At 43.8% G+C, this 25,137-nt stretch overlaps 1 protein-coding gene across 1 annotated transcript in view; it reads right to left on the reverse strand.

Moving 5' to 3' along the window:
* Nucleotides 1-25,137, reverse strand: part of LOC134968665 (mucin-5B-like) — a 171,731-nt gene that overhangs the window by 93,763 nt on the left and 52,831 nt on the right. Inside the window, exons 16-19 of the mRNA XM_063944187.1 lie at nt 22,474-22,638; nt 16,287-16,381; nt 12,850-12,976; nt 8,398-8,653 (exon numbers count right to left, since the gene is read on the reverse strand). Coding sequence (XP_063800257.1) covers nt 8,398-8,653; nt 12,850-12,976; nt 16,287-16,381; nt 22,474-22,638 — 643 coding nt within the window. The remainder of the gene's footprint in view (nt 1-8,397; nt 8,654-12,849; nt 12,977-16,286; nt 16,382-22,473; nt 22,639-25,137) is intronic.

The raw sequence follows: 25,137 nt of genomic DNA on the forward strand, positions 1-25,137 counted from the left end.
TGTAATGATGTCACCTGAGATAACTGATTCTCACCCTCCTGACCTCACGCCTGGAAGGAATGTGACAGATGGATGTGTACTATGCTGTTTGGCTGTGAGTGCGGGAGGGGAGGGCCTGAGAGCTCAGAGCAGGAGAAGCGGCTCTGCTCAAAAATGATCATGTAGCTGATCTGCCGGAGAAAAAGCAGCAGCAGGTGTCGGGAGAGCAGCAGCAGGCAGATGACTTATTCAGCTTCAGTTACAAAATTGCTAAATCGCAAATCGGGTGATTATTGGGTGACTGGGCTGCGACCGCATCACGTGTGCATGAAAGCGCAGGAACTGCGATCACACCGGAACCATAGGCCCAGAGAGGTGCAATCACATAGGTTACATGGTATTTGTAGGGAGTTGTTGGGAAAACGCAGATGTGTCATGGCCATCTGACATCAGCTGCGATCATAAACATGGCGCCACTGCGACTGATAATAGGAATAATCTGGGTGGCGTTTAATAATACATGAGATAACCAGTATATAAATAAAAAAGTATTTATTCAGCTAAAATGACAATCTGAATGAACCTCCTGGGTGTTATGAACCACAGGTAGTGGTTCATTCCTATTTTATGTTTATAAGTAGTCTTGCAGGCCAGGATTTCCCGTTGCTCTGGTTTAAGAAGATTCTTGTTTGCTGCCAGTGGTGAGTCTGTGTGATTGCAGCTTGTTCCCATGTGTTCAGCCTCACCTGTCTGTTGATTGCACCTCTCAGTTGTGCAGCAGGGCAGCTGCACGACATAATTAATTAAGACTCTCTGTTATATGCTGGCTAAGTGCAATTCACAGACGCTGGTGATATTTCCAGATTTCCAGGTTTCCTGGGTTCCAGAGTTCTTGAGTTCTGAGCTAGTCCCTGCCAGTTCCTGAGCTCCTGTCTAGCAGTGTCTGTCTAGCTGCTTTGAGTGTCGGTTCCTGTGTCAATTCCAATGTCGATTCCAGTGTCTGATCCTGTGTCCTGCCGTGAAGCGTTCCTGTCCAGGAGTCCTGTGGCTTTGTCTGTGCCTGGTCGAATATCTGGCTTCTTGGTGTCCACTGGTTTGTCATTTGGGATTCTGCCTGTCCTCCAGTTCTGAGAGTCTGTGTCGGCTACATTGGGGGTTCCTGTCCGTTTGCCAGTATTTGTACCGGTTCTGTGAGTAGCGGCTTTGCCACGTCCGTCGGCTCAGGCCGCAGTATTCTTTGGTTATAATTTGTTTCTGGTGTTTTGCAGAGGGTTCTGCTTGTGCTGTCACCGCCGGTACACAACGGTATTGTGTCGGCGAGTGGACAGCATTTCCTTTGTTGTTCTTTTCCTTTGGTGGCGTGCCGCACATATATTTAGGTTTAGGGTTGTTAGTAGCCCCTAGCCTTCTGTTTGTTTTAGCTAGAGGTCCCCTTGTTACTATCCTGTCTCGGTTCACGCCTTGTCTCAATCTAAGACCTGGGGGCATCGGAGTTGGGCAGACCTAATCCGCCCTTCAAATGCGGCTGCCGTGGGCCCAAGAAACCATAGTCACTCAGGCGTGAACGGACCACACGGGTGAAACAACGGAGGTAGGGTGCTAGGGGCTATTTCCACACCACACCTTGTTTCAGCGTCACGTTCTGGTGCTCAGGACTCACTACGCAACATCTCCCTTGTTCTGAGCACCAGGAACCTAACATTATCACCAGCCATACAACAAAAAATAAATAAAACTTTTTCTTTTTTGGCCCAGTCCAGTGTCTTGTCTAGAATCCAGTCCTGTCTAGAATTCAGTTTGCAGAATCCAGTCCGGTGTTTAGAATCCAGTCCTATCTAGAACTCAGTGTGCAGAATCCAGTCCGGTGTTTAGAATCCAGTCCTGTCTAGAATTCAGTGTGCAGAATCCAGTCCGGTGTTTAAAAATCCAGTCTTGTCTTGTCTAGTTTAAAAATCCAGTCCAGTCTTGTCTTGTCTTGTCTAGTCTAGTCTAGTCTTGTCTTGTCTAGTTTAAAATCCTCCTATGCCAACTATGCAAGCCCTGCAGGCATCTCTCTCAGCCCTGAACTCTGCTTTCAGTGCTTTGAAACCTGAGCGGCTGGAAGTTTTGCAGCAATCCTTAAAGCAACTGCAAAACCTTCTGACCAAAATTTTGCTTATTTTGCCAGAAGTTCTTGAGAGTACATTCTCTAAAGAGACTCTTGTTCACAGTATGGTGACAAGTGAATCCTCAGGTTTAATTAGAGAGAATAAGTTTGAAAGTTTTCTGCGGCCCAGGCTCTCAGAAGAGGAGCGTCTGCGTCGCAGAAACTTAGATTTATGCCTATATTGTGGGGGTTTAGGCCACTATCTGCAGACCTGTGAGTTGCGCAAGCCAAAGTGTGGCGACAAGTCCTGCCCTCTGGCCAAGTTGAGTCAGGATACAAGACCTACTCCTGTCTCTACTGTGGCAGAGGTACTTGTCACACAACCCACACTAAAAAGCACTTTGTCCTATAATTGGGGTCCTTGGGCTAGGGAGCCCCATTATAGATTCAGGAACCAAAGGAGAATGTTTCTCTCCTCTCTTGATTTTCCTGTGGAAGCAGAGTTGCAAACCCCTGGAGCGGTGCCCGATGCCCAGAGTCCTGGAGCGGTGCCTGATGCCCAGAGTCCTGGAGCGGTGCCCGATGCCCAGAGTCCTGGAGCGGTGCCCGATGCCCAGGGTCCTGGAGCGGTACCCGATGCCCAGAGTCCTAGAGCGGTACCCGATGCTCTAGGTTATAGAGGGACATCGAATATTATTGCTCAGGTGTCAATACCAGAAGGGGTCTCAGAAGCTGTTACCCCAGGTAGAGACTTGAAAAGCGCAACTCCAGAGAAGGTGTCTAAAACCATAGTTCTAAAAGGGAACTCGAGAAGCAAAACCCCAGAAGGGATCTTTGAAGTAATATCCCCAAGTGGGGTCTCGAGAGATGCAGCTCTAAAGAAGGGTCTAGAGGTCGCTTCCCCAGGAAAGGACTCAAGAGGCATAGCGTTAGTGGAGGTTCTGAAGGTTATAGCTTCAGCAAAGGTCCCGGAAGTCTTAGTCCCGGGAGAAGTTTCGATAATTATCGACTCAGAGAGGGAGGCCGACGGCTCGGTCCCAGAGAGGGAGGCCGACGGCTCGGTCCCAGAGAGGGAGGCCGACGGCTCGGTCCCAGAGAGGGAGGCCGACGGCTCGGTCCCAGAGAGGGAGGCCGTCGGCCCGGTCCCAGTGAGGGAGGCCAACGGCCCGGTCCCAGTAAAAGAATCCGAGTTGCTGGCCCCAGCGGGGTTCCCGGAGGCCACTGCCCCTGCGGGGTTCCCGGAGGCCACTGCCCCAGCGGGGTTCCCGGAGGCCACTGCCCCGGGTGGGGTTCAGAAAGTCACTGCCCCGGGTGGGGTTCAGAAAGTCACTGCCCCGGGTGGGGTTCAGAAAGTCACTACCCCAGGTGGGGTTCAGAAAGTCACTACCCCAGGTGGGGTTCCGAGGGCCACTCCCCCAGGTGGGGTTCCGAGGGCCACTGCCCCAGGTGGAGTTCAGAAAGTCACTGCCCCAGGTGGGGTTCAGAAAGTCTTAGCCTCGAGTAAGGTCAATAGTGACCAGGTCCTAGCAATGCACTCTAGTCAGTCAGATGGGAAGGAAGCAGATCCTGACTCTGTTGATATCTCAACATCTATAATCTTTGATGGGGACTTAGTCCAATTTCTGGCGCTTTACAAACACTATTACACCATTTTGTTGTTTAGACCATTTCTGGGCATCACTTCAGAGAACCTTGTGCTCTATCTGATATATTCCTTTAGAGGAGAGCCTTTTGAGTGGGCAACCAGCCTAATGAAAGCTGAAGATCCCATTCTTCAGGATCCCCCGGCATTCAGTGATGCAGTTATTAAGAGATATGGTTCCAAAGAAATTGGTTCAGGTTACTCTAGGTCACCCGTCTTATCTGCTGAGAGTTCACCGTATTCTGTAAATTCGGCACAAGAGTCTCAGCCCGTTGTTTTGACTGCAGGATGTGCTTTTCTCTCTTCTTCTAATAGTAGTACTTTGCCTGAAAGTTCAGCTCCCAAGGTTAAGAAACCAATCTCTGATTTGAACCCAACCTTGCTGGGAGGTACCATCAGTTCAGACAATGTTTGGGGAATTACCTTGGTCAGACCTGAAGAACTTTGTAAAAATAAGAAGATGAAGAAAAAGAAATGATTATTGACTCTTGCCATGTTAAAAAAAAAATAGAAAAAAAAAAGATTTTTTTTTTCTTTCCTTGTCTTGTGTCCAGTGGCCACCGTCAAGGGGGGGGGCACCGTTACAAGCTGTTGTCACAGCTTGTTTCTGTTAGACCTGTGTGTCAGGTTTTTTTTGTATCCCTTGTTTTGGAAAGTCTGAATTTTGGGGTCCTTTGACCCCTCCTCAAGGGGGGGTAATGTTATGAGCCACGGCTGTGGCTCATTCCTGTTTTGCATTTTTGGTTATGTATTTTATGTTATACTTCTGTTTCTGTTCCCCGTGGGTGTCATGGGGTGTTCGGAGCCCACCCTTAAAGAGAGGGTACTGTTATGAACCACAGGTAGTGGTTCATTCCTATTTTATGTTTATAAGTAGTCTTGCAGGCCAGGATTTCCCATTGCTCTGGTTTAAGAAGATTCTTGTTTGCTGCCAGTGGTGAGTCTGTGTGATTGCAGCTTGTTCCCATGTGTTCAGCCTCACCTGTCTGTTGATTGCACCTCTCAGTTGTGCAGCAGGGCAGCTGCACGACATAATTAATTAAGACTCTCTGTTATATGCTGGCTAAGTGCAATTCACAGACGCTGGTGATATTTCCAGATTTCCAGGTTTCCTGGGTTCCAGAGTTCTTGAGTTCTGAGCTAGTCCCTGCCAGTTCCTGAGCTCCTGTCTAGCAGTGTCTGTCTAGCTGCTTTGAGTGTCGGTTCCTGTGTCGATTCCAATGTCGATTCCAGTGTCTGATCCTGTGTCCTGCCGTGAAGCGTTCCTGTCCAGGAGTCCTGTGGCTTTGTCTGTGCCTGGTCGAATATCTGGCTTCTTGGTGTCCACCGGTCTGTCGTTTGGGATTCTGCCTGTCCTCCAGTTCTGAGAGTCTGTGTCGGCTACATTGGGGGTTCCTGTCCGTTTGCCAGTATTTGTACCGGTTCCGTGAGTAGCGGCTTTGCCACGTCCGTCGGCTCAGGCCGCAGTATTCTTTGGTTATAATTTGTTTCTGGTGTTTTGCAGAGGGTTCTGCTTGTGCTGTCACCGCCGGTACACAACGGTATTGTGTCTGCGAGTGGACAGCATTTCCTTTGTTGTTCTTTTCCTTTGGCGGCGTGCCGCACATATATTTAGGTTTAGGGTTGTTAGTAGCTCCTAGCCTTCTGTTTGTTTTAGCTAGAGGTCCCCTTGTTATTATCCTGTCTCGGTTCACGCCTTGTCTCAATCTAAGACCTGGGGGCATCGGAGTTGGGCAGACCTAATCCGCCCTTCAAACGCGGCTGCCGTGGGCCCAAGAAACCATAGTCACTCAGGCGTGAACGGACCACACGGGTGAAACAACGGAGGTAGGGTGCTAGGGGCTATTTACACACCACACCTCGTTTCAGCATCACGTTCTGGTGCTCAGGACTCACTACGCAACATCTCCCTTGTTCTGAGCACCAGGAACCTAACACTGGGGGTATTTCAAACATTTATAACAGTGTACACATTAAATGTTAGCTATTCATATTAAAACACAATTTGAATATTTAAAGTAAATTACCCACATAGATAGTCCAACATTTCCAGAGTATTTTGAGTGGTATAATTCCCACAAGATTAGTAAAGAGTACAGAGTGACTGATGTAATAGTAATATTGTATCAGATAGTTAGCCGTAGTATGGTTATGGCAGCAGGGGCATTAAGATGTAAAACATTCTGCCCGTGCTGCTGGTATAGAATGCTGATAGGGGGCACAAAATCTGGGTGCTTCCCGGATGGTACTCCAATCACTAACCAGGCTGTTTATGTGTACTAATGAAATGAAACCAGGCCAGAAAGTGTTGGTGCACATAAATAGCCTGTCCAGTGATTGGAGTACCATCCGGTGAGCTGCTCCTACTACCACACGAAGCAAGGCCAATATCCACTTCGCTCCAGCCACTCTGCACAGGAGAGCACAACAAAAGAGGTGTGCCATCTGGGATCTACCAGCAGTGTAACATCTAGTGACCATCTCCTGCAGGTCTCAGTGCACGAAAGGATAGGACCGGATGCCACTCCTGTCATCATTCACGTGAATGGTTAGTGCATGCACACAAGGATTTTGTGCCCCCTGTCAGCATTCTATACCAGCAGCACGGGCAGAATGTTTTACATCTGAGTGCCCCTGCTGCCATAACCATACTACGGCTAACTATCTGATACAATATTACTATTACATTGGTCACTCTGTACTCTTTACTAATCTTGTGGGAATTACACCACTCAAAATACTCTGGAAATGTTGGACTATCTATGTGGCTAATTTATTTTAAATATTCAAATTGTGTTCTAATATGAATAACTAACGTTTAACGTGTACACTGTTATAAATGTTTGAAATACCCCCAGGAGGTTCATTCAGATTGTTATTTTAGCTGAATAAATACTTTTTTATTTATATACTGGTTATCTTATGTATTATTAAACGCCACCCAGATTGTTCCTATTATTAGTTTTTTTCTAGAGGCCGGCATACCTCTATTCTGGGCGGCTGCTGATATAGGTGGTCATTCAGATCTGATCGCTGCTGTGTGTTTTCGCACAGCGGGTGATCAGGTACTAACTGCTCATGTGTATGCACTGTAATGCGCATGCGTGTCGGACAACAACAAAGTGCATCGCCGGTGAGTGATGGGATGGTGCGAATTCCATTCACATGGGCATTCGCAAGGTGACTGACAGGAGGAAGCCGTCTGTGGGTGATAACTGACCGTTTATTGGGAGTGTCCAGAAAAATGGAGGCCCCGATCAGCCTGATGTGATCGCACTATAGGAGTAAGTCCTGGGCTGCGCAGAGACTGCACAAAGTGGATTTTAGCACCTCTGCGTACACATGGGATCGCACACTTGCATGGTAAATTTACACTCCCCCTGGAGGCGGTGACTATCTGAACGCAGGACAGCAAAATTAGCAGCCCATCCATCAGATCTGAATGACCTGCCACCCATAGTTACTAGAGCTAACTGTATCTACCACAGCATCTGAGATTATTCCTTTGTTAATTGAATAGAGTGTATATACCCTATTTTTTTTGAAGCTGTTGGTATACAAATTATTAAAAAAAACTCCACTCGCTATAACGCCTGAGACCTTTTCTGCGCCACTGAAACTGATGCCACATATATCCTGTGCATACATGGGTCAACCACAAATGTCGATGGTACTCAATTTCTGCATATGGATCACATCGGTGGGCGTATTTTAAATTTCTGAGTGGATCTTCACAAGCATTTTTTAGCAGAAACAGTTCAGAGAAAATCTAAATTTCTGTCTCAATAGCGATCCAAGCTGAGTGAGGTCCAGAATCTCTGATCCCAGACACCAGGAGAGCAGCCGCAGGCAGAGTCACCGGTTGCCTTGAGACTCCAGAGACAGGCGTGTGCCAGATGTGAGAAATCGCTCCCCCTGCACCCTTGTAGCTATGCCACTGTGTGTGCTTCCCCTTCCCCAATTCATTGTCCATGAATAATTCTTTACATCAGAAGATCCAGACTTATCCTCTCTAAGAAATCTGAAGATCATGCCATGTTATAAATGTGGCAAAAAAATATGAATGATTACGTGGTCCGCACTGACATCACCTCATTCAGAAAACCTACCTCAGGACACTTTATGACAAGGAAGACTGGTAATTAATTACAGGTGCACCAGGTGCATCATTTGCGGATTCCCCAGAGGTGGGTCACAGCTTTAGTACTGATTTTATATTCCGTTTCATTTTATATTAGCCTGTGTATACATGTATTGCATGGTTGCCACGCTTTGCTTCTGTAGATATTTGCTAATATTTGTGCATCTGTTCTATTTAATATTTGTGTTCAGTGTTATAGACATTCGGCTAGTCTTTGTATGTTTACCCCATTTCCATGGTATTGTAAGCCAGGGGAGCCGCATCTGGCCAGAGGCAGTACCTGGTGACGTCAGGATTCTGTGCCGACCCAGAATCTTGCTGATGTGTACCGCACACTCTTGGGTGTCTTCTTCTATTAAGGTAAGCTTATTTATGTATCTGTGGTCTCTGAAGAAAGATTATACTGTATATCTGAAATGTCAGACTTTAAACCACTGTGGCTGCAGTGTCATTCTTTTGATGTGCAAGTCCCTATGAGAGCTGCCTCTACCTATTTACCTGGTTTAGAGGGTACCAGGGCAAGTTGTTGTTTTTACCAAGGAAACTTACCACGCAACTCCATTCTCCGTAATCATTTCTCCAGCTTCCATTACTTTCCCTTGGTAGTAACATGGGCATGAACTTGGCAAAACACAATCCCCATTGTCATTCATATAGGTTCCATCCTTACACACACAGCCATCCACAAGGTCAAATTTAAAACTGCATGTCACATCTGCTTCACTTAGAGATCGGCATGTTGGCTGGCACCGAGTCACATTATAACGGTATGCCTGAGATTCCTGGCAGATCTTTGTGTATTTTTCTAGAAGAAAAAATTGACAGAATGAAAACTGAACAAATGCAGGGGCTATGTATAAAATGGTCTGGGATAAATGGTCGACCTAGTTAAGGTCGGCAGTCATTAAGCCAACCACTATTGGCCAACATTGACATGATCGACATATGAAAATGGACGACACATGGAAATGGTCGACACAGGACAGGTTGACACGTGAAAAGGTCGACATGGATTTTTAATCTGTTTATGGTGCCATGTATTCCGTAACATGACCAGGAACACCAATTAGTGTTCCGCGTTCTCTTTCATGGCGAGCAAACTGCGGGCAAGGTGCCTCGCTCCGCTATTGCTGTGCTCAGCACAGGTTACTATTCCCAATCGTAGTCCACATGGATGGTAAAGTATGAAAAAGTTAAAAATCTAATTTAAAAAAAAGACCAGTGGACCCTTTTATGTGTCGACCTGTCCTGTGTCAACCATTTTAATGTGTCGACCATGTCAGTGGTGACCAATAGTGATCGACCTAGTGACTGTCAACCTAAGTAGTGTCGACCTACCATCCGGATACCGTATAAAATACACACCAATAGATACTCCAAGCACCACTTAAATCAATCAATCGTTTTAGATTTATACCTGCGGCAAGTGATAGTGGGGTTATTGCAATTACCCCAGAAAAAAAGAGAACATAATTGGCAGAAATGATAACTACGCTTAGTATAAACTAGAAAATATAATGTTTGCTTGTTTATCATAAGCGGTCGGAAGCTTCCATTATAATAAAATTAATTTAATAATGCAGCAAAAATTTAGAACACATAAATTAAACATAAAAAGAAATGTAATTACAAATATATGGTAATAAAAGCAATAAGCTCATTTGGGCCCAGGCAAAAGTAAAAAAACACAATATGTGAGTTAATGTTATTAGGGCTAATTCAACAAGGAATGCAAAACTGCAAAAATCGCAAAAATACCTAAAAAATACGTAAAATATGAGACAAAGAATACAAAATCTGAGACAAAAAATACAACTTCTAAGACGTAGCAAAAACTGCGTATGCACTACGAAACCTAGGCGCGTAGGGGGCGTACTAAAGGGCTGGATTCGCAAAAACTATGAGCAGGGGCGTGTTGTGGGCGTATGCAGATTTTAGATAGGTGGGGCATACGCATTTTTTGCAACTGAACACCCAATTATGGTGTGCAGTTTCTGGGTGACAACAGGTCTACCTTAAAATCTGCACAAGCTGACCTCAGTTGTAGAATGTTCGATGTACACTGCAATCATTGCTTAATTACACCCAGCTGAAGCACCTCACACTGCTGACCACAATTCAGGTTATTCAGATGCATTGAAACTTAACAACATGTAAGGGAGTGTACACACGGTGAGATTTTTTCTTTCGATTTTGACTATATAGTCAAAATCGCAAGAAAAGTTAGTGCAAATTGCAAGGTGTTATGCCACTTGTGATCCCAATTCGATCCCAATGCGCAGGCAAGTCAATCCTTGCTAGATCGGTGTACTATCTAGTTCATCTCATATGTCAATTAAATCTCACATAAGCCAAAATCTCACATAAGCCAAAATCGTAAGCACACATAGGTGGTCATTCCGAGTTGTTCGCTAGTTGACGTTTTTCGCAACGGAGCGATTAGGTGGAAAATGCACATGCGCAAGGTACGCAGCGCGCATGCGCTAAATCAGGCATGTCCAAGCTGCGGCCCTCCAGCTGTTGTGAAACTACATATCCCAGCATGCCCTGACACAGTTTTGCTGTCAGAGAATGCTAAAGCTGTGTCAGGGCATGCTGGGATGTGTAGTTTCTCAACAGCTGGATGGCCGCAGTTTGGACATGGCTGCGCTAAGTACTTTCACACAAAACTTTGTAGATTTACACAAACTCGAGCGGCGTTTTTTCCTCGCTCGAGCGATCGTAGTGTGATTGACAGAAAGTGGGTATTTCTGGGCGGAAACTGGCCGTTTTCAGGGAGTGTGCTAAAAAACGCAGACTTGCCAGGTAAAAACGCAGGAGTGGCTGGAGAACCGGGGGAGTGGCTGGCCGAACGCAGGGCGTATTTGTGATGTCAAAGCAGGAACTAAACGGACTGAGGTGACTGCAATCTAGGAGTAGGTCTGGAGCTACTCTGAAACTGCAAGGAATTATTTAGTAGCAGTTCTGCTAACCTAAGATACACTCCCAGAGAGCGGCGGCCTAGCGTTTGCAATGCTGCTAAAAGCAGCTAGCGAGCGAACAACTCGGAATGAGGGCCATAGTCCATATCTCAAGAAAAGTTAGGCACAATCGGTGGTGCTTGGCTCCGGGGAGTTCAGGGGAAATCGCAAAGTGAAAATCGGGCATAGTAAGAATCTCACCATGTGTACACACCATAAGGGAGATTTAAACTATTTAACACATGTATTACTCTAAATAAAATATATGTTAGTAGTAACCTAATAATTCTTTAAGTTAATAACAATGCAGGTTTGTCAACAACACACTTGTTTTCCTACAAACGTACAATAACATTTACAAGCACATTTTTTTGGGTGGTTAATGGCTTTTTGTTTAAAAGTTTAATTTTTTTATGATTTAAAGCAACAAACAATTATTATCTTCAAAAATCATACCCACATACATGTGTAAGGTTTTTATTGTTTTTTTGTCCCCTTGACAAAGAAACATATGTTCTATTACATCACCACAATAATTGTGATTTTGTTGACATTTTAATTATGCGCCACTTTTTTTTTTTATATTTTCATATTAAACAATAACATTAGGGATGATCATAATAACAAAGAAACATTAATATATCATGTATGTAAACTTTCAACAATTTTTTTTTTTTTTTTTCCGCCTGCGTTTGTGGATTCACCAGTGGAAGTAGCTCGTCTTGTTGCTCGACGCATCCTGTCATTAGGCATGGTTGGCTCAGTGTTATGTGTGGCTGATGTTAAATTGTGACATCAGAAACCTTTACGCAAAAATGCGACTAAGTGTAAGTTTTTGGGCAAAAAATGCGGAATTTTAAGTGGGTAATTCCAAGTTGATCGCAGCAGGAAATTTTTTAGCTGTTGGGCAAAACCATGTGCAGTGCAGGGGGGGCAGATATAACATGTGCAGAGAGAGATAGACTTGGGTGTGGTGAGTTCATTCTGCAATCTAAATTGCAGTATAAAAATAAAGCAACCAGTATTTACCCTGCACAGAAACAAAATAACCCACCCAAATCTAACTCTCTCTGCAAATGTTATATCTTCCCCCCTCCCCCCTGCAGTGCACATGGTTTTGCCCAACTGCTAAAAAAATTCCTGCTGCGATCAACTTGGAATTACCCCCTAAATCTCATTGCAAAATTAGCAAATTTGATAAGTCCACCTTTTTTTGCAACATTAAATTAGTGTTGCAGATTTTCCGATTGGTCACAGTTTTTGCTAATTTGTACTTCTTACGATCCTTACTGAATAAGCCCCATTGTCCAAATCCACAATAGGCAGAAATATTAAGCTGGAAAATGAATTGCTGTTATAAAACTCACTAATGTTGTAGAGGTCGACTGTTTCACTGGTAAGTATAGGAACTTGAATATAATTACAGCAGGAAGTAATCCTCCAGAGATAAAAAGTTCCCACGGGATAACTTGCCTGAATTGTGTCAAGTACAAAAAGTGTATCAAAGTCTCTTTTAGTGCCGGCTTGGGAGACTCTGGTAAAGAAGCTGAGTGCCTTATGGGTCTATTCATGAAGCAGTGAAAAGAGAGAAACAGATGAGTGGAGAAGTTACCCATGGCAACCAAACAGCTTCTCCCTTACATTTTATAGAATGTACTTGATAAAGGCTTCCTTCAAAGCTGAATGGTTTCTATGGGCAACTTCTCTACTTTTCTCCACTCTTTTCACTGCTTCATGAATATACCCCATAGTCAGGATGTTCTGGAGCAGATGTCATGTAGTTGACACACTTTGTTCCTAAGCAAAAGGACTGTATTCAAGACCGGCCAGGGTTTTGTTTTCAAAAGGTCCGGCTAATCTTTTTCCATCTTAATAATTCTGTCTATTGTTGATGTAGACATTAGTAAGCAAATGTGACCAAAATAAGCCAACACATTTTTAGGAAAGTAGAGCAATTGTGTCACTGATGAAAACATCCATTAGTGATGAGCAGTGCTGTAGAATTCACAAGAACAGACTAGGAGATGAAATGGATACTTACGGCAAACGCTATCTCTCCATCCAAAGAGAGAAACACTCTTCTTGGCACATGCATATACGTAAGAAGAGAGGGCAGCACACATGCCTTCTTCACTGTCCTGAGAGCTACATGTGTCTGACAGACATTTCTATAAAGATAGATAATAGACATCATGGATACAAAAGTTTATTATACATTGTGTTTTAAGAACCAGTAGTGATGGACATCAGCCAACAATGTATAGCAAACATCAATGTTTTTCTGGTGTTCGATGTTTTGCCATAGATGATGGAGTTCTGACGTTTCTCTGACATTGATGGGTGAGTTCTGGTAGTGACACAACAATAGTTTTTACTTTAAGCACATAGCTTAGTCCCATCCTCCCACTGGGCATCCTCTAGCCCGGGATGTAGTTATGATCCCAGTGGTCAGTATACCGACGCTGGGATCCTGGCCGTCAGAATGCCATGGGTGTACACGACACCCATAGAGTTGGAATAGAACCTGTGGTGAGTGCAGCAAGCCACCAAGCCCGCAGAATGGCAAGTGCAGCGAGCCCCGCAAGGGGCTTCATTGCGCTCGCCCCCCTGCTGGCATTGTAGCGGTCGGGATCCCAGTGTCAGTCACCCGACCCCAACCCTCTAGCCCAGTTCTCCTTCTCAGATTGAGCCACTATGGTAATATGTATGTACTTCTGCCACCCATTAATGGTTCAAATCATCTGCGATTTTAAGTTAAAGGAAGGTACAGATGAACCATTTGATGTATAGTACATTTCTAGGACTCCTAACTTATAAAGCCCAGCTTTCCTTATGTTCCTTATGTACTAGATAGATAGGCCATTCATAAACATAATTCATATGTTTCTTCTAAGAATTATCACAGACCAATAATAACATGCTGGGCTAAATGTAATAGGGTGCGATGTGCAAGTTTGTTTCTGTAGGACAAACTCGCAATTCCAGCACATTTGAAGGTGCGAGTTTGTCTCACAACTCGCCAAATGTAATATCCCTCGAGTTTTTGAGATTGAGGTCATTACAAGTGTGAGTATGTGCAAGCTTTTTAGTGCTTAAACTCGCACCTTGTAATGTGAATTTCATTGCAAAGTGTGAGTTGTACAGAAACATGCACAGATAAGAGAGATCCGTGCATGCTTCTGTCAAAGTTAAGAAATAATAGAGAAATAAGTGGGACTGCGCTGTGCTTAATAGATTGCAGTTGATTTGGTGGGTTAAGTAATAAATTTAAAAAGGGGTGCAGAGCGTTTGTTAATTATATAGTGGGCGCATTACCTAAAAGAGGTAGGCAGAGATAGGGACAGCTTAGCATAGCCAGCGGACTCGCTGCGGCTGCGGCTCAGCCCAAGTAACACCCGGCACAACCTTGTAAACCCCGCAATACCTTCAGTGCAAGTCCTTATAACAATTTCATTAAGGAGCTTAAACATTAATTAAAGTGTTTTAACCCCTTTTTTTCTCTTAGGTAATGCATCCACTATATAATTAACAAGTGCTCTGCACCCCCTTTTAATTTTAAGAAATAGTTACAAATGTTAGAAAATAATGTTCCCCATTCCCTACTCTAATGTACAACTAGTCTCAGGTTCTTTGAGCAGATCCTTGTTCTTAAAATTCAGGAAAAAATTTTTTTGTGGGGTTCCCCTGAATTTTAAGAACCAGCACAGGTTCTTGGACCAGTACTTCATTGTCCCACATGCTGGTACTTATGGTTTTCCAAGTACTGCATGCGGGAAGGCTTGCTAGGACCTGTATTCCTCTTGTAAAAAACAATATTATTTTTCAAAATGAAATCTTTAATGTTATCAACACATCACCCACAGCCCAGGTGTGTCGAGGATAGTTCCGAGCTTCAGTCAAGGCCTTAAGTGCCTGGAGGGGGGGGGGGGGGGGGGGATCCTGGCCTGGGCTGACTAGTTAGGTGGGTTAATGCTTCGGCCACTGGACACCTCCAAGTGTGTCACCGGGCTGTAGCATTACCTCCCTGCTAGTGGAACCCAGTACTGGTTCTAAAAAAATGGAGGACCCCTACTCATTCCTCCCTCCCATATTTTTAGAACCAGGACCGGTCCAAGAGTCCTTTGCTGGTTTTTAAAATTCAGGGGAACCTCACACATTCCCCCCTGAATTTTAAGAACCAAGACCAGGTCAAAGAGCCCGGGGCTGGTTATGCTACCTTATGCTTTTTTTTTATTTTTTGTTTTTTTAACTTTTTCATAACTTTTAAACACAGAAGCATGCACAGTTCTCACTGATCTGTCCATGCTTCTGTCAAATTCGCCTATAAAAAGCTGATGTATTTATAAACAAGTTTCTGGTAAGGTTTCAGGTACCAGTTTAAAACTCGCATCCTATTACATTGTCTGAGAGCTATGTTTTCCATAGGAAAACATGTTGATGCGAGTCTGTCCAATACAGGTTGTTCAATTGTGGGAAACATGCGAGTTTGCATGTTCCCGCATCCTATGACCTTGTGTGAGCACTAAAAAAGTTTATTGGTAAATTCATACTTTTGACTCTATTACATTTAACCTGCTGCATTGCTTGATGGAAGCAGATGTACATAACATTAGGGATTCTTTTTAGGCTAGCCTTTAAGCTTTTTTATAGAGATGTTCGTGGACCCCTGTGTTTTTCTTTTGGTTCTATTTCATCATCATGTTTTGGTTTTGGTTTGGCAAAACCACACTCACGTGTTTTGGCTTGATTAAAAATTGATTTAAATAAATCAATAATCATCAATAAAAATCGATAAAAGCTATATTAAAACATCTAAAAGCATGTATTTTTTGCAATCCCAAGACAAAAATATCAGATTTAAAAATTGAATTCTTGACCATGGGAAGATTCAAATTGGGACTTGGTTCAGATCAGATCTCTTCATGAGATCTGGACTGAGTTTTTGTTCGATTCAGGTCCAAATAAATTCAGGTGGATTCAGATTTCTGGAGAACCAAACCACACATTGCTACTTTTTTTTTCTTATTCCATTGCACTTTTCAAATTAGTGAGTTGATGGCTGCAGGCAAGGCATCTATGACATCCAGTATGCTTGCACAACGTGTGTAAAAGAGAGTCTTCTCTATCCTCCTCATTTTCCTTCTTTCATTGTTTTTTATCCTCATCCTTTTCCCTCTTTTATTCTTCTCTATCCTCCATCTCCTTTTCTTTCCTACATCCTTCTTTATGCTCCTCTTCCTAGTTCCTTTTGTCCTTCTTTATCCTCCTCCTTTTCCCTCTTATTTTTCTCTATCTTATTCCTCCTGCACATTACCCTATTCTTTACCCTATCTCTGGCCTTGTCTATTTCAGTCCTCCTGCTTGATTTTTCACCACCCTGCTACTCTTCTTCTATTTAACTTTCTCCCTGTCTGACAGCTATTGTACAATTACATATTTACAATAATATATTGTATGTGTATTAGGTTTGTGCATTACCGCGTAATAAGGAAGTGGATTTTCTAGGCTGTGGCATGGGGAGAATGGTCCAGTTAGAGAAGTGAGTAGGCTACACCAATGTTGGGCATAGGTTTCTGTAAAATAAAAATGTTTGTTAAACAGCATTCATGCTTACATGGCTCTAATATCTGTGTTTAAAGGCTGCTAGAATTATCATTACATATTTTAGTGAATAGTGTACTGAATTTACTCTGTATTTTCTGTGCTAAAAATAATCATTGATGGAATACAAAAGAGTTACATTAGCTTTCGCATAGAAATGCATTTGGTGCCACAATCTGGCCTTATCAGGAGCTTCACATCATTACTCTGATGTTGGGAGAACCTGCTCCTTCCACTATCTCTCAGTGCCTGGCTTCTTCCTGCTTCCTCACATGATGTAATGCCTTCTGTTTGCGCTGCTAGAGTTCTTACATTCCTTATGTGATTCCAAGTCTCGGGGCCATCAGAGCACCATATGGCAGGCCCAGGGAAAAGCACCAGCTATTTATACAAGACATTTACATACTCTGACTGGGAAGCAGATTCCTTAGTAGTGGTTTGGGTGATAGGTACAGTAGATCTCCAGCCATTTGTTTAAAAGGTGGGATGCAGTCAATTTACCTACAATCAAAATCCCGACGGTCAAAATACCAACAACCATTCACCGATGGTCAAAATACCGACAAAGTCAGAATGCCAACATGGTCAAAATACCAACATTAAAAATTTTGACACGGTCAAAATACCGACATTTAAAATGTCGACAGGTCAAAAAATTTACATTAATTTTTCAGGATTTTTTCATTGAAACCGACTTTTTCATACTTTACCATCCCAGTGGACATGGAGGGTGAATATAATAGTGTGCCGAGTGCAGCGAGGCACCGTGCCTGAAGCATGGCGAGTGTAGCGAGCCATGCGAGGGGACACGGTACACCTATATGGTGTTCATGTTGACCAATGTTGAAATACACACCAATGTTTTCTAAAAAAAAAGTGTGTTGACTTTGACTTGTCGACATTTTAAATGTCTGTACTTTGACCATGTTGACATTTTAAATGTCAGTATTTCGACCATGTTGGTATTTTGACCTTGTTGGTATTTTGACCATCGGTCAAATGTTATCGGTATTTTGACCGTCGGGATTTTGAGTGTAGGTAAATCATACTGATCCCTAAAAGGCCAGTGTCTTCTCTGCCATCCAATACTGGATAGTATTGACCTCCACGGCTACCTCTGAGGAACCTGCTCAGAATAAAATAGGTGGAGAAACGCGTTAGCCAATCTAGTTGACATCGTAGTTGCTCTACATGCGCCATATCCATTGGATGAGTTACAGCATTTTTTGGGGGGTGAGATGAGATGCTTCATGTACACTGTATCTAATAGTGGGAGTATTTTGGCAACAAAAGAGTGGAATGAGCAGTGCATTCACGTTCTGATATCTTGCTGGATACATAATAACAGAATATATTTGTTAGAACTGTTTCACTAACATTGTGAGTGCTTCAGCATCTAAATCGTGGATGGAGCTACACCGTGAATATATGAGATATCATGTTTGAATTGCTTCACTAACACTGTGAGTTCTTTGGATTGAGCGGTGTTTTAGATGGGATGTGGTTATGTGACCAGCGGTCGGGAGACCTCCGGGCACTATACTGATGACTGAATTCTCGCCTGGTGGAATGGAACCTGTGGCAAGCACAGCGAGACACCAAGCCCGCGAGCACACATGGGGGTTCATTGCGCTTGCCCCCCGCCACCAATCTAAACACCGGAATCCCGGTGTCGGTATGGTGACAGACACATAATACAAAATAGCATCATTACCAACTACAATAAACACAAGTGGACAGAGCCAGAGTGGCACCCAGGAACACAGGGGAAACCCTTGTTGGGCCCCACTGCCTGAGGTCCCACCCCCTCCTCTAAAGATCAGGATCCATAGTTGAATTACACAGTGTACAGTACATATTATATTACACACAACTTTGTTGTATTTTCTACAGTGCATTGTTGTTATAAATCTGGTACATTATCATGCATGCACTAGCAGTACTTACTATATATACTGTTTATTTATAAAGGGGGCCAGACCATGCACACTTTAATGGTTAGCCAAGCTTCTGTGTTGGCTAGTCACACCCCTGGGCCCCTATCACTGCATTCCCCTGGTGGGGTCTTCATGCCCCAGTCCAACACGGCATGTGGATATATTATTTTCCTTTAATAGAAGCCCATTGACAGATTATAAATATGAAAAAGGTTCACCAAAGTTGTTTGGATAATAGTCTAACAGTTGGCTTATGAGGCTTGCATGGCAACAAATTAAATATAGCTACAGTATAATGTTAAATCAATTGTGGCTATATTAATACAGGTTAAGTCATGTTTTATGTGGTCTTTTATAGAAAGATTTTTTATACTATATAGAGCATAAAGTACTGTATGTATAATCATATTTTTCACAAACAGCACTTACATTTTTTGTCCATTCAGTTTCATTCAACTCTGCCTGCTCTGACCTCAAACCTTTTCTTGACTAGTATTTGGTTTACTACTTTTGTTTGTATTTATTGGTCTAGTGATGTCTATCATCATCAATACAACATTCCAAGATAGATTCTTAAACTGCCTGTCTTTTTTATTCCTACTGTGGGATCAGGGGCATTGAAAGTGGTGGAGCGGGTACTGAATAGCCTGGCTTGTCTAGGGATACTGTAGAGGCCCAAGATAGTCATGTAGGCAGAGCAGGGTCCCCAGGAAATGCAACTTCATACAATGTTCATGCTACTATGCATGGCCACACCCCCTCTCTTGTACCCGGGCCCGTAAAATGTTTCAGTGACCCAGTGCAAGGGTAGTTTTCTCTTTCATTGTAGCAGTGCCTTGGACATTACCTTAGTGTCTCAATTTTTTTTACTCATTACATATCTTGGCACATTGAAGCAGACAAATTCTGGATAGGGATGAGGATGTAAAAGAATCCTAGGTTTTTTACTATTGGTTGAGTGTGACAGCCTTGTTGCTGGGCAGAATTTGAGTCTAGTGTTTGACTGTCAATTAAAAGTTGGCAGCCTATTAGGTTTTAAAGGGAGGTGTTTCTGTGTAGGTTTATTTAAAGGGGGTGGCCCCATAGGACAGCCTCTTTTCCTGTATTCGGAGTCCTGCCCGCCCACCCAATATCGTGTTGTCACTGCTTGTTGCTTCTTTCCCATCCAGGGGAACAAAGCTTGGTGGGAGAACGCGGCAGTGTAGTGGCCCTCTGTGGTGAAAAATGTAGTTGTGGGGCACCTACCCTCTGATTACTTGGCAAGTTTGTCCTGCTTTGTGCGGGGTTACCTGGGGGCTCTTTGTGCGGGAGTGCTCAGTCTTAGCCCAGGAAGCGTGGTGAGTCCTTATGACACTAGTGCGTCTTTACAAGGGGAGATATCTTAGTCATCCCCTAGGGCGTGATATACTAATTAAGGCTGGTACTGAGATTGCAGTGTCTCCTGGCTACCTTTACCTCATTAGGTTAATCACAATTGGAATGAATATCTGTGACCTTTAAGTAAAGCCGTTTATGTGTCAGTCTCAGTTATTGTGTCAGTGTCGTTATTTATAGTGTTAAGTTTATTCTTAAGTACCTAAGTTTAAGGGGGTTTAATAATGAGAGGTTCTGTAAAAATATATTTCTGGTATAGTTAGTAGGTTAATGATAAATACACGTTATAAGGCTTTAATTGTGTTTTAGGAATAAACCAATGGAGCTCTTAAAGCAACTGTGAACTAGTAATAGTAAATCCTGACTTCCGTGAACCTATCTATAAGTGGTGCACCTACAGTAGGTCCAGGAGCACACACACAGCACATCCTTACCTATATACTATAGCTTTTTTCTAGCTGAGCACTGCAGATACCACAGGAAAATCCTGTTGGTGCCATTTTCCCAGAGATATGTTCATGCACAATAGAGAAATCACCAGGAAAATGGTCTGGAGATTTGCACATGAGCAGTATAGTGTGGCACAGTGTAAGAGACTACTTGGTGAATGTGCAGACAAGAGAGGTGGTGCCTGTACCAAGACTACTCTCTTTAACCACCCTCCATAATTACTTTTATATATATATATATATATATATATATATATTTTTTTTTTTTATTTTTTTTTATTCACAGACAACTGCAGACAATAGCGGGCAATGTGGTTATACCATAACTACCATCTGTAATACAACAGTCTGGCCTGCAGTATCTCTGTGCTGCCAGAGGTGCTGCTGTGATATGTTCTCCTTACTGCAGGAGTTAATCTGACTTTTCTGTTATCACATGCACCTGCCTCACTGATACAGTATTTATTTCTGCCCCTTACCATGCACCTTGCTGGTCATTGATTGCTCTCCATGCAAAGTATGCTTCTATGGTCCAGTTCAGTCTGTATAGTCATATTGATCTCATATTATAATGTGCACAGCTAAACACAGAATACAGGTTGAACCCGATGGGCATTTCGCCTCTTTTCAAAGTCAACAACTATGTTACTATGTTTGTTACTATGTTACTATATTCCTGTACCTTGGATTTCCTGATTATCAATTCCTATTTCATGTGTCCTGCTCTGGTCCGTTTACGATCATTTCCAGCTTATAGTTTGACTGCACTTTCAAAGTTAAGTTTACATGTGTCTGTGAATCCTGCAATGCCTGATATAGGGGCTAATTCTGAGTTGATCGCAGCAGGAATTTTGTTAGCAGTTGGGCAAAACCATGTGCACTGCAGGGGGGACAGATATAACATGTGCAGAGAGAGTTAGATTTGGGTTGGCTATTTTGTTTCTGTGCAGGGTAAATACTGTCTGTTTTATTTTTACACTGCAAATTAGATTGCAGATTGAACACACCACACCCAAATCTAACTCTCTCTGCACATGTTAAATCTGCCTCCCCTGCAGTGCACATGGTTTTGCCCAACTGCTAACAAAATTCCTGCTGCGATCAACTTAGAATTACCCCCATAGTCTGTTATGTCTGACACCCACTGGTGAATTTATAATAGGTGCAGTGTGTGTGGTGAACATGGGTCCTGGGGGGCCAACACCGCACACCCTGCATCCATTTTTTTCAATACTTACCCACCGGAGTCTCGCGTTGCAGCAGAAGCACTGTAGAAAACACTAGGAAAATGGAGCTGCGGCCATTTTTTCTGTGTTTTGCACATGAACAGTAGGAAAATCACTGGGAAAATGGCCACCGTGCCATTTTTCCGGAGATCTGTGCATGCGCATTAGACTTTGGGACAGCACTAGGGTTCCCTAGTGATCCTAGTGCCCAGAGTCAAGAGCACTAGAAAGAAGTGGGCCCAGAAGGAGACTGCACACGGGCCTCCTCCTCACTTAAGACACCCCTGCTGATACCATCTGCATAGATACCCAAGACTCAGTTAATTTGTATTCACCTGCATTGCCTGATACAGTCTCATACCTCCCAACTTACGTCTCTTGGGAATAGGGACATGCCGCACTGGAGACGCGGCCGCGTCTGGAAAGGAGACGCGGCCTCAGGTGGAGGGAGCGGTGCCTAGGATGGAGGGGCAAGGCCTAGTGCCGTGACCCTCATTTTCATAATTTGGGGTGTGCCCAGCTCTCCCTGAGTGGCTGGACAGCCCCAGGCTCCCCTCCTTGCACTGATAGATGCCGTGTGCATGTGCACGGCATCTATTAAGTGATCACCTGCTGCTTTGCTGAGCAGCATTGATCACTGGCTCTCCCAACTGTCCCCCCGCCTGCGGGACACTGAGACCCGCGGGTGGGACAGTGGGACAGTGTCTAATTGGTGGGACTGTCCTGCTAAATTCGGGACAGTAGGGAGGTATGACAGTCTGCCGTGCCTGATAATATTTACTTTGCACCTGCCCATCTGTATTCTCAAGAATCCAAATTTACCTTGCTAAATTCACCTGCATTCCTATGCCAATATTATCATTGAAAAAATCTTTCTGAATTCACTACAATCTGCGAGGTTTGCTACTCTCCAGGGAGTTTTCATAACACTAAATAAATATATGTTACATTATATAAAAAGAGCCATAAAACAAGATAAACCAGTTCTGAGTTTCTTAACTGATGAAGACAGAAGACCTGTTTTTCATCTATGTCCTGTAACATTATCTCTGTATATAACTTTATATCATAGATATACCTTTCTCCAGACTGAGGGAACATGGGTCCTCATAACTGTTTTTGATGTTTGGGCAGTTGGATAAAGTCTTCCAGGTATTAACAAAGGCAGCAGCAGTCCCTTCAATGACTCCACTAATAGCTCTAAAGTCATCAGTCTGAATATTGTTGAAGTTTCCACATAGCCCTGTAACAAACAAACAACTTGGTTTGGAAAAATAGAGAGGCATGAAAGAAGCCTGCATGTTCGGAGAGCACAAAAGCCCCCAATTTAATCTATATACAGTATATAATACCCACTCAGCCAGAGATGGGACCAATAGATAGCATGCAAATAGGCGGTACTCTAGACGGGAAGCAGTTACAATACCGCTAGTCGGGATCCCGGACGCCACAATGCCGACGCCGGAATCCTGACTAGTGGTGAAATACTGCCACCGGAATCACTGCGCCACAGGCTTTTCTCCCTTTATGGGTGTCCAGGACACCCCCCGCTGCCGGCACACTGGATCCCACTGTCCGTATACTGACGGCCGGGATCCCACCCGATGGTTTTTCATACCGATCCCCTCTAGACGGGTTACGGTCGTTAGGTCGACACAACTTAGGTCAACACTCATTAGGTCGACCACTGAAGGTTGACAATGCTTTTAGGTCGACATGACCATTAGGTTGACATGTACTAGGTCAACAGGTCAAAAGGTCGACATGAGGTTTTTGACCCATACCCCTCTAGACAACTTTGTAGAAATGAATAAACAGCCCAATGTGGGTAATCAGTGTTTCAACGCCTTTCATTGTGCGTTTTTGTCAGGAGGTCCTGACCAGAGGGTGCCAACACTAACACTCAACATAAACATAGAACATACATAAGGGGGACAGTATTGTCTTTGTGTGATGCACCTCACAGATTCTGTGCATCATCCAAAAATAATACTTTGCCCTTGTTTACTGTATATTCTACAGTTCCAGAGTCAATGTACAGATGGGTGTAGTATGGTATGCCCAGCCGGGCTCCCGGCGACCAGCATACCGGCACCGGGAGCCCGACCGCCTTATTTTATTCTCCCTCCAGGGGGGTCGTGGACCCCCACGAGGGAGAAAAAGTGTCTGTATGCCGGCTGTCGGGATTCTGGCGCCGGTATACTGTGCGCCGGGATCCCGACAGTCGGCATACTGAAGACAGTCTCTTATCTATTGTGTGTTTGCTGCTGCGATACTCTCGCGGGTCTCCAAGGCATATTCGATGGGCAGCGGGAGTGTGCATATGCACGTCTCCAGATGTGCCAGGACTCGCATGCTGCATCGAGGACACTTCTTTAAGAAAAGAAATAAATCAACATTGTGTTTTTAAATTAAAAAAAAAAAAAAATAGAAACAAATGCAAAAACTAATTACAGAAAAGATGCATTATTTTAATAATAAACTTTTTTTTCCCCAGTGGGTACCGTCTCCCTGAGGACCACTACAGTACTTCTGTTACAGCTGTTCATGATAAATAGGCTTCCTGATGCTTGGCAAGAGTAAGCATTGCAGAATATTGCTGAGAAAGGTTTTGCTATCAGTGAGACTTCTGACTTTTACAGGATTGAAGTTTTTTTGCACTAGATGAATGCACCCCTTAGTCCCACAGTGCCAGGGGCAAATAATGTCAGACAAGGGAGTACTTTTATCACACTCAGAAGAAATAAAAATTGCTTTTAGTTATAAAATAGTTCTCAGTACTATTTACCTGATTCATGTTTATAACTAAAAAAAAAAAAAAAAAAAAAAAAAACAAGTAAAAATTTGTGTCTGGAACAAACCATATTGCCATGCGAGGGGAGCAAATACATGTATGGGCTAATTCACACCTGATCACTGCTGTGATCAGGTCTAAACTGCGTATGTGCCGCAGTGCTCATGTGCATGCCAGAGATGCGATCGGCATCTCAGCCCAGCGATCGCCTTTGCCCGATTGACAGGCAGAGGTGTTTTCTGGGTGGGAGGGGGTGGGCCAGTGGCGTTTGGCCACCGTTTTGGGGGCACAGTCCGGGCAACGCAGGCGTTCCTGAACCGTGCAGAGGGGGTGGGCCGCGGTGGCTGCGTGACGTCACACGCAGCCAATGTGACCCGGGTCGCGGCAAAAAGTTGCCTACCAGCGCAGCAATGCTGCGCAGGTAGGGACTTACTCACCAGATGCAATAGCATCACCGCCGTGCGATGCTATCGCACCTGTGTGGCGGGGGGAGGGCCAGACACGCAGCGCGAACTAGCCTTGTACTGGGCATTACCCCGCATGTCAGGGTGGCTAATCGTAGCTGTGCAAAATTTTGCACAGCTACGATCAGGTCTGAATTAGCCCTCTAATGTATATTTCTTCTTTGCAGCATAAATACCGTCTGCTTTTACATGTAGCCCACAAACATTAGCTTTATTTTACACTGCAATTTAGATTTCAGTTTGAACACACCCCACCCAAATCTGAGAGGTGAATTTACTAAAATTTCTGAACTTAAAAAGTGATGTTGCCCATAGCAACCAATCAGATTCTGTCTATCATTTTCTAAGATGCAATAGATAAATGATAGACAGAATCTGATTGGTTGCTATGGGCAACAGCACCACTTTTCATTTTTAGAAGTTTTAGTAAATTTCCCCCTAAGTCTCCTGGCACGTGTTACATCTGTCCCACCTGCAGTGCAGC

Source organism: Pseudophryne corroboree, chromosome 11 (genome assembly GCF_028390025.1).
Source record: "Pseudophryne corroboree isolate aPseCor3 chromosome 11, aPseCor3.hap2, whole genome shotgun sequence".
Taxonomy (NCBI): domain Eukaryota; kingdom Metazoa; phylum Chordata; class Amphibia; order Anura; family Myobatrachidae; genus Pseudophryne; species Pseudophryne corroboree.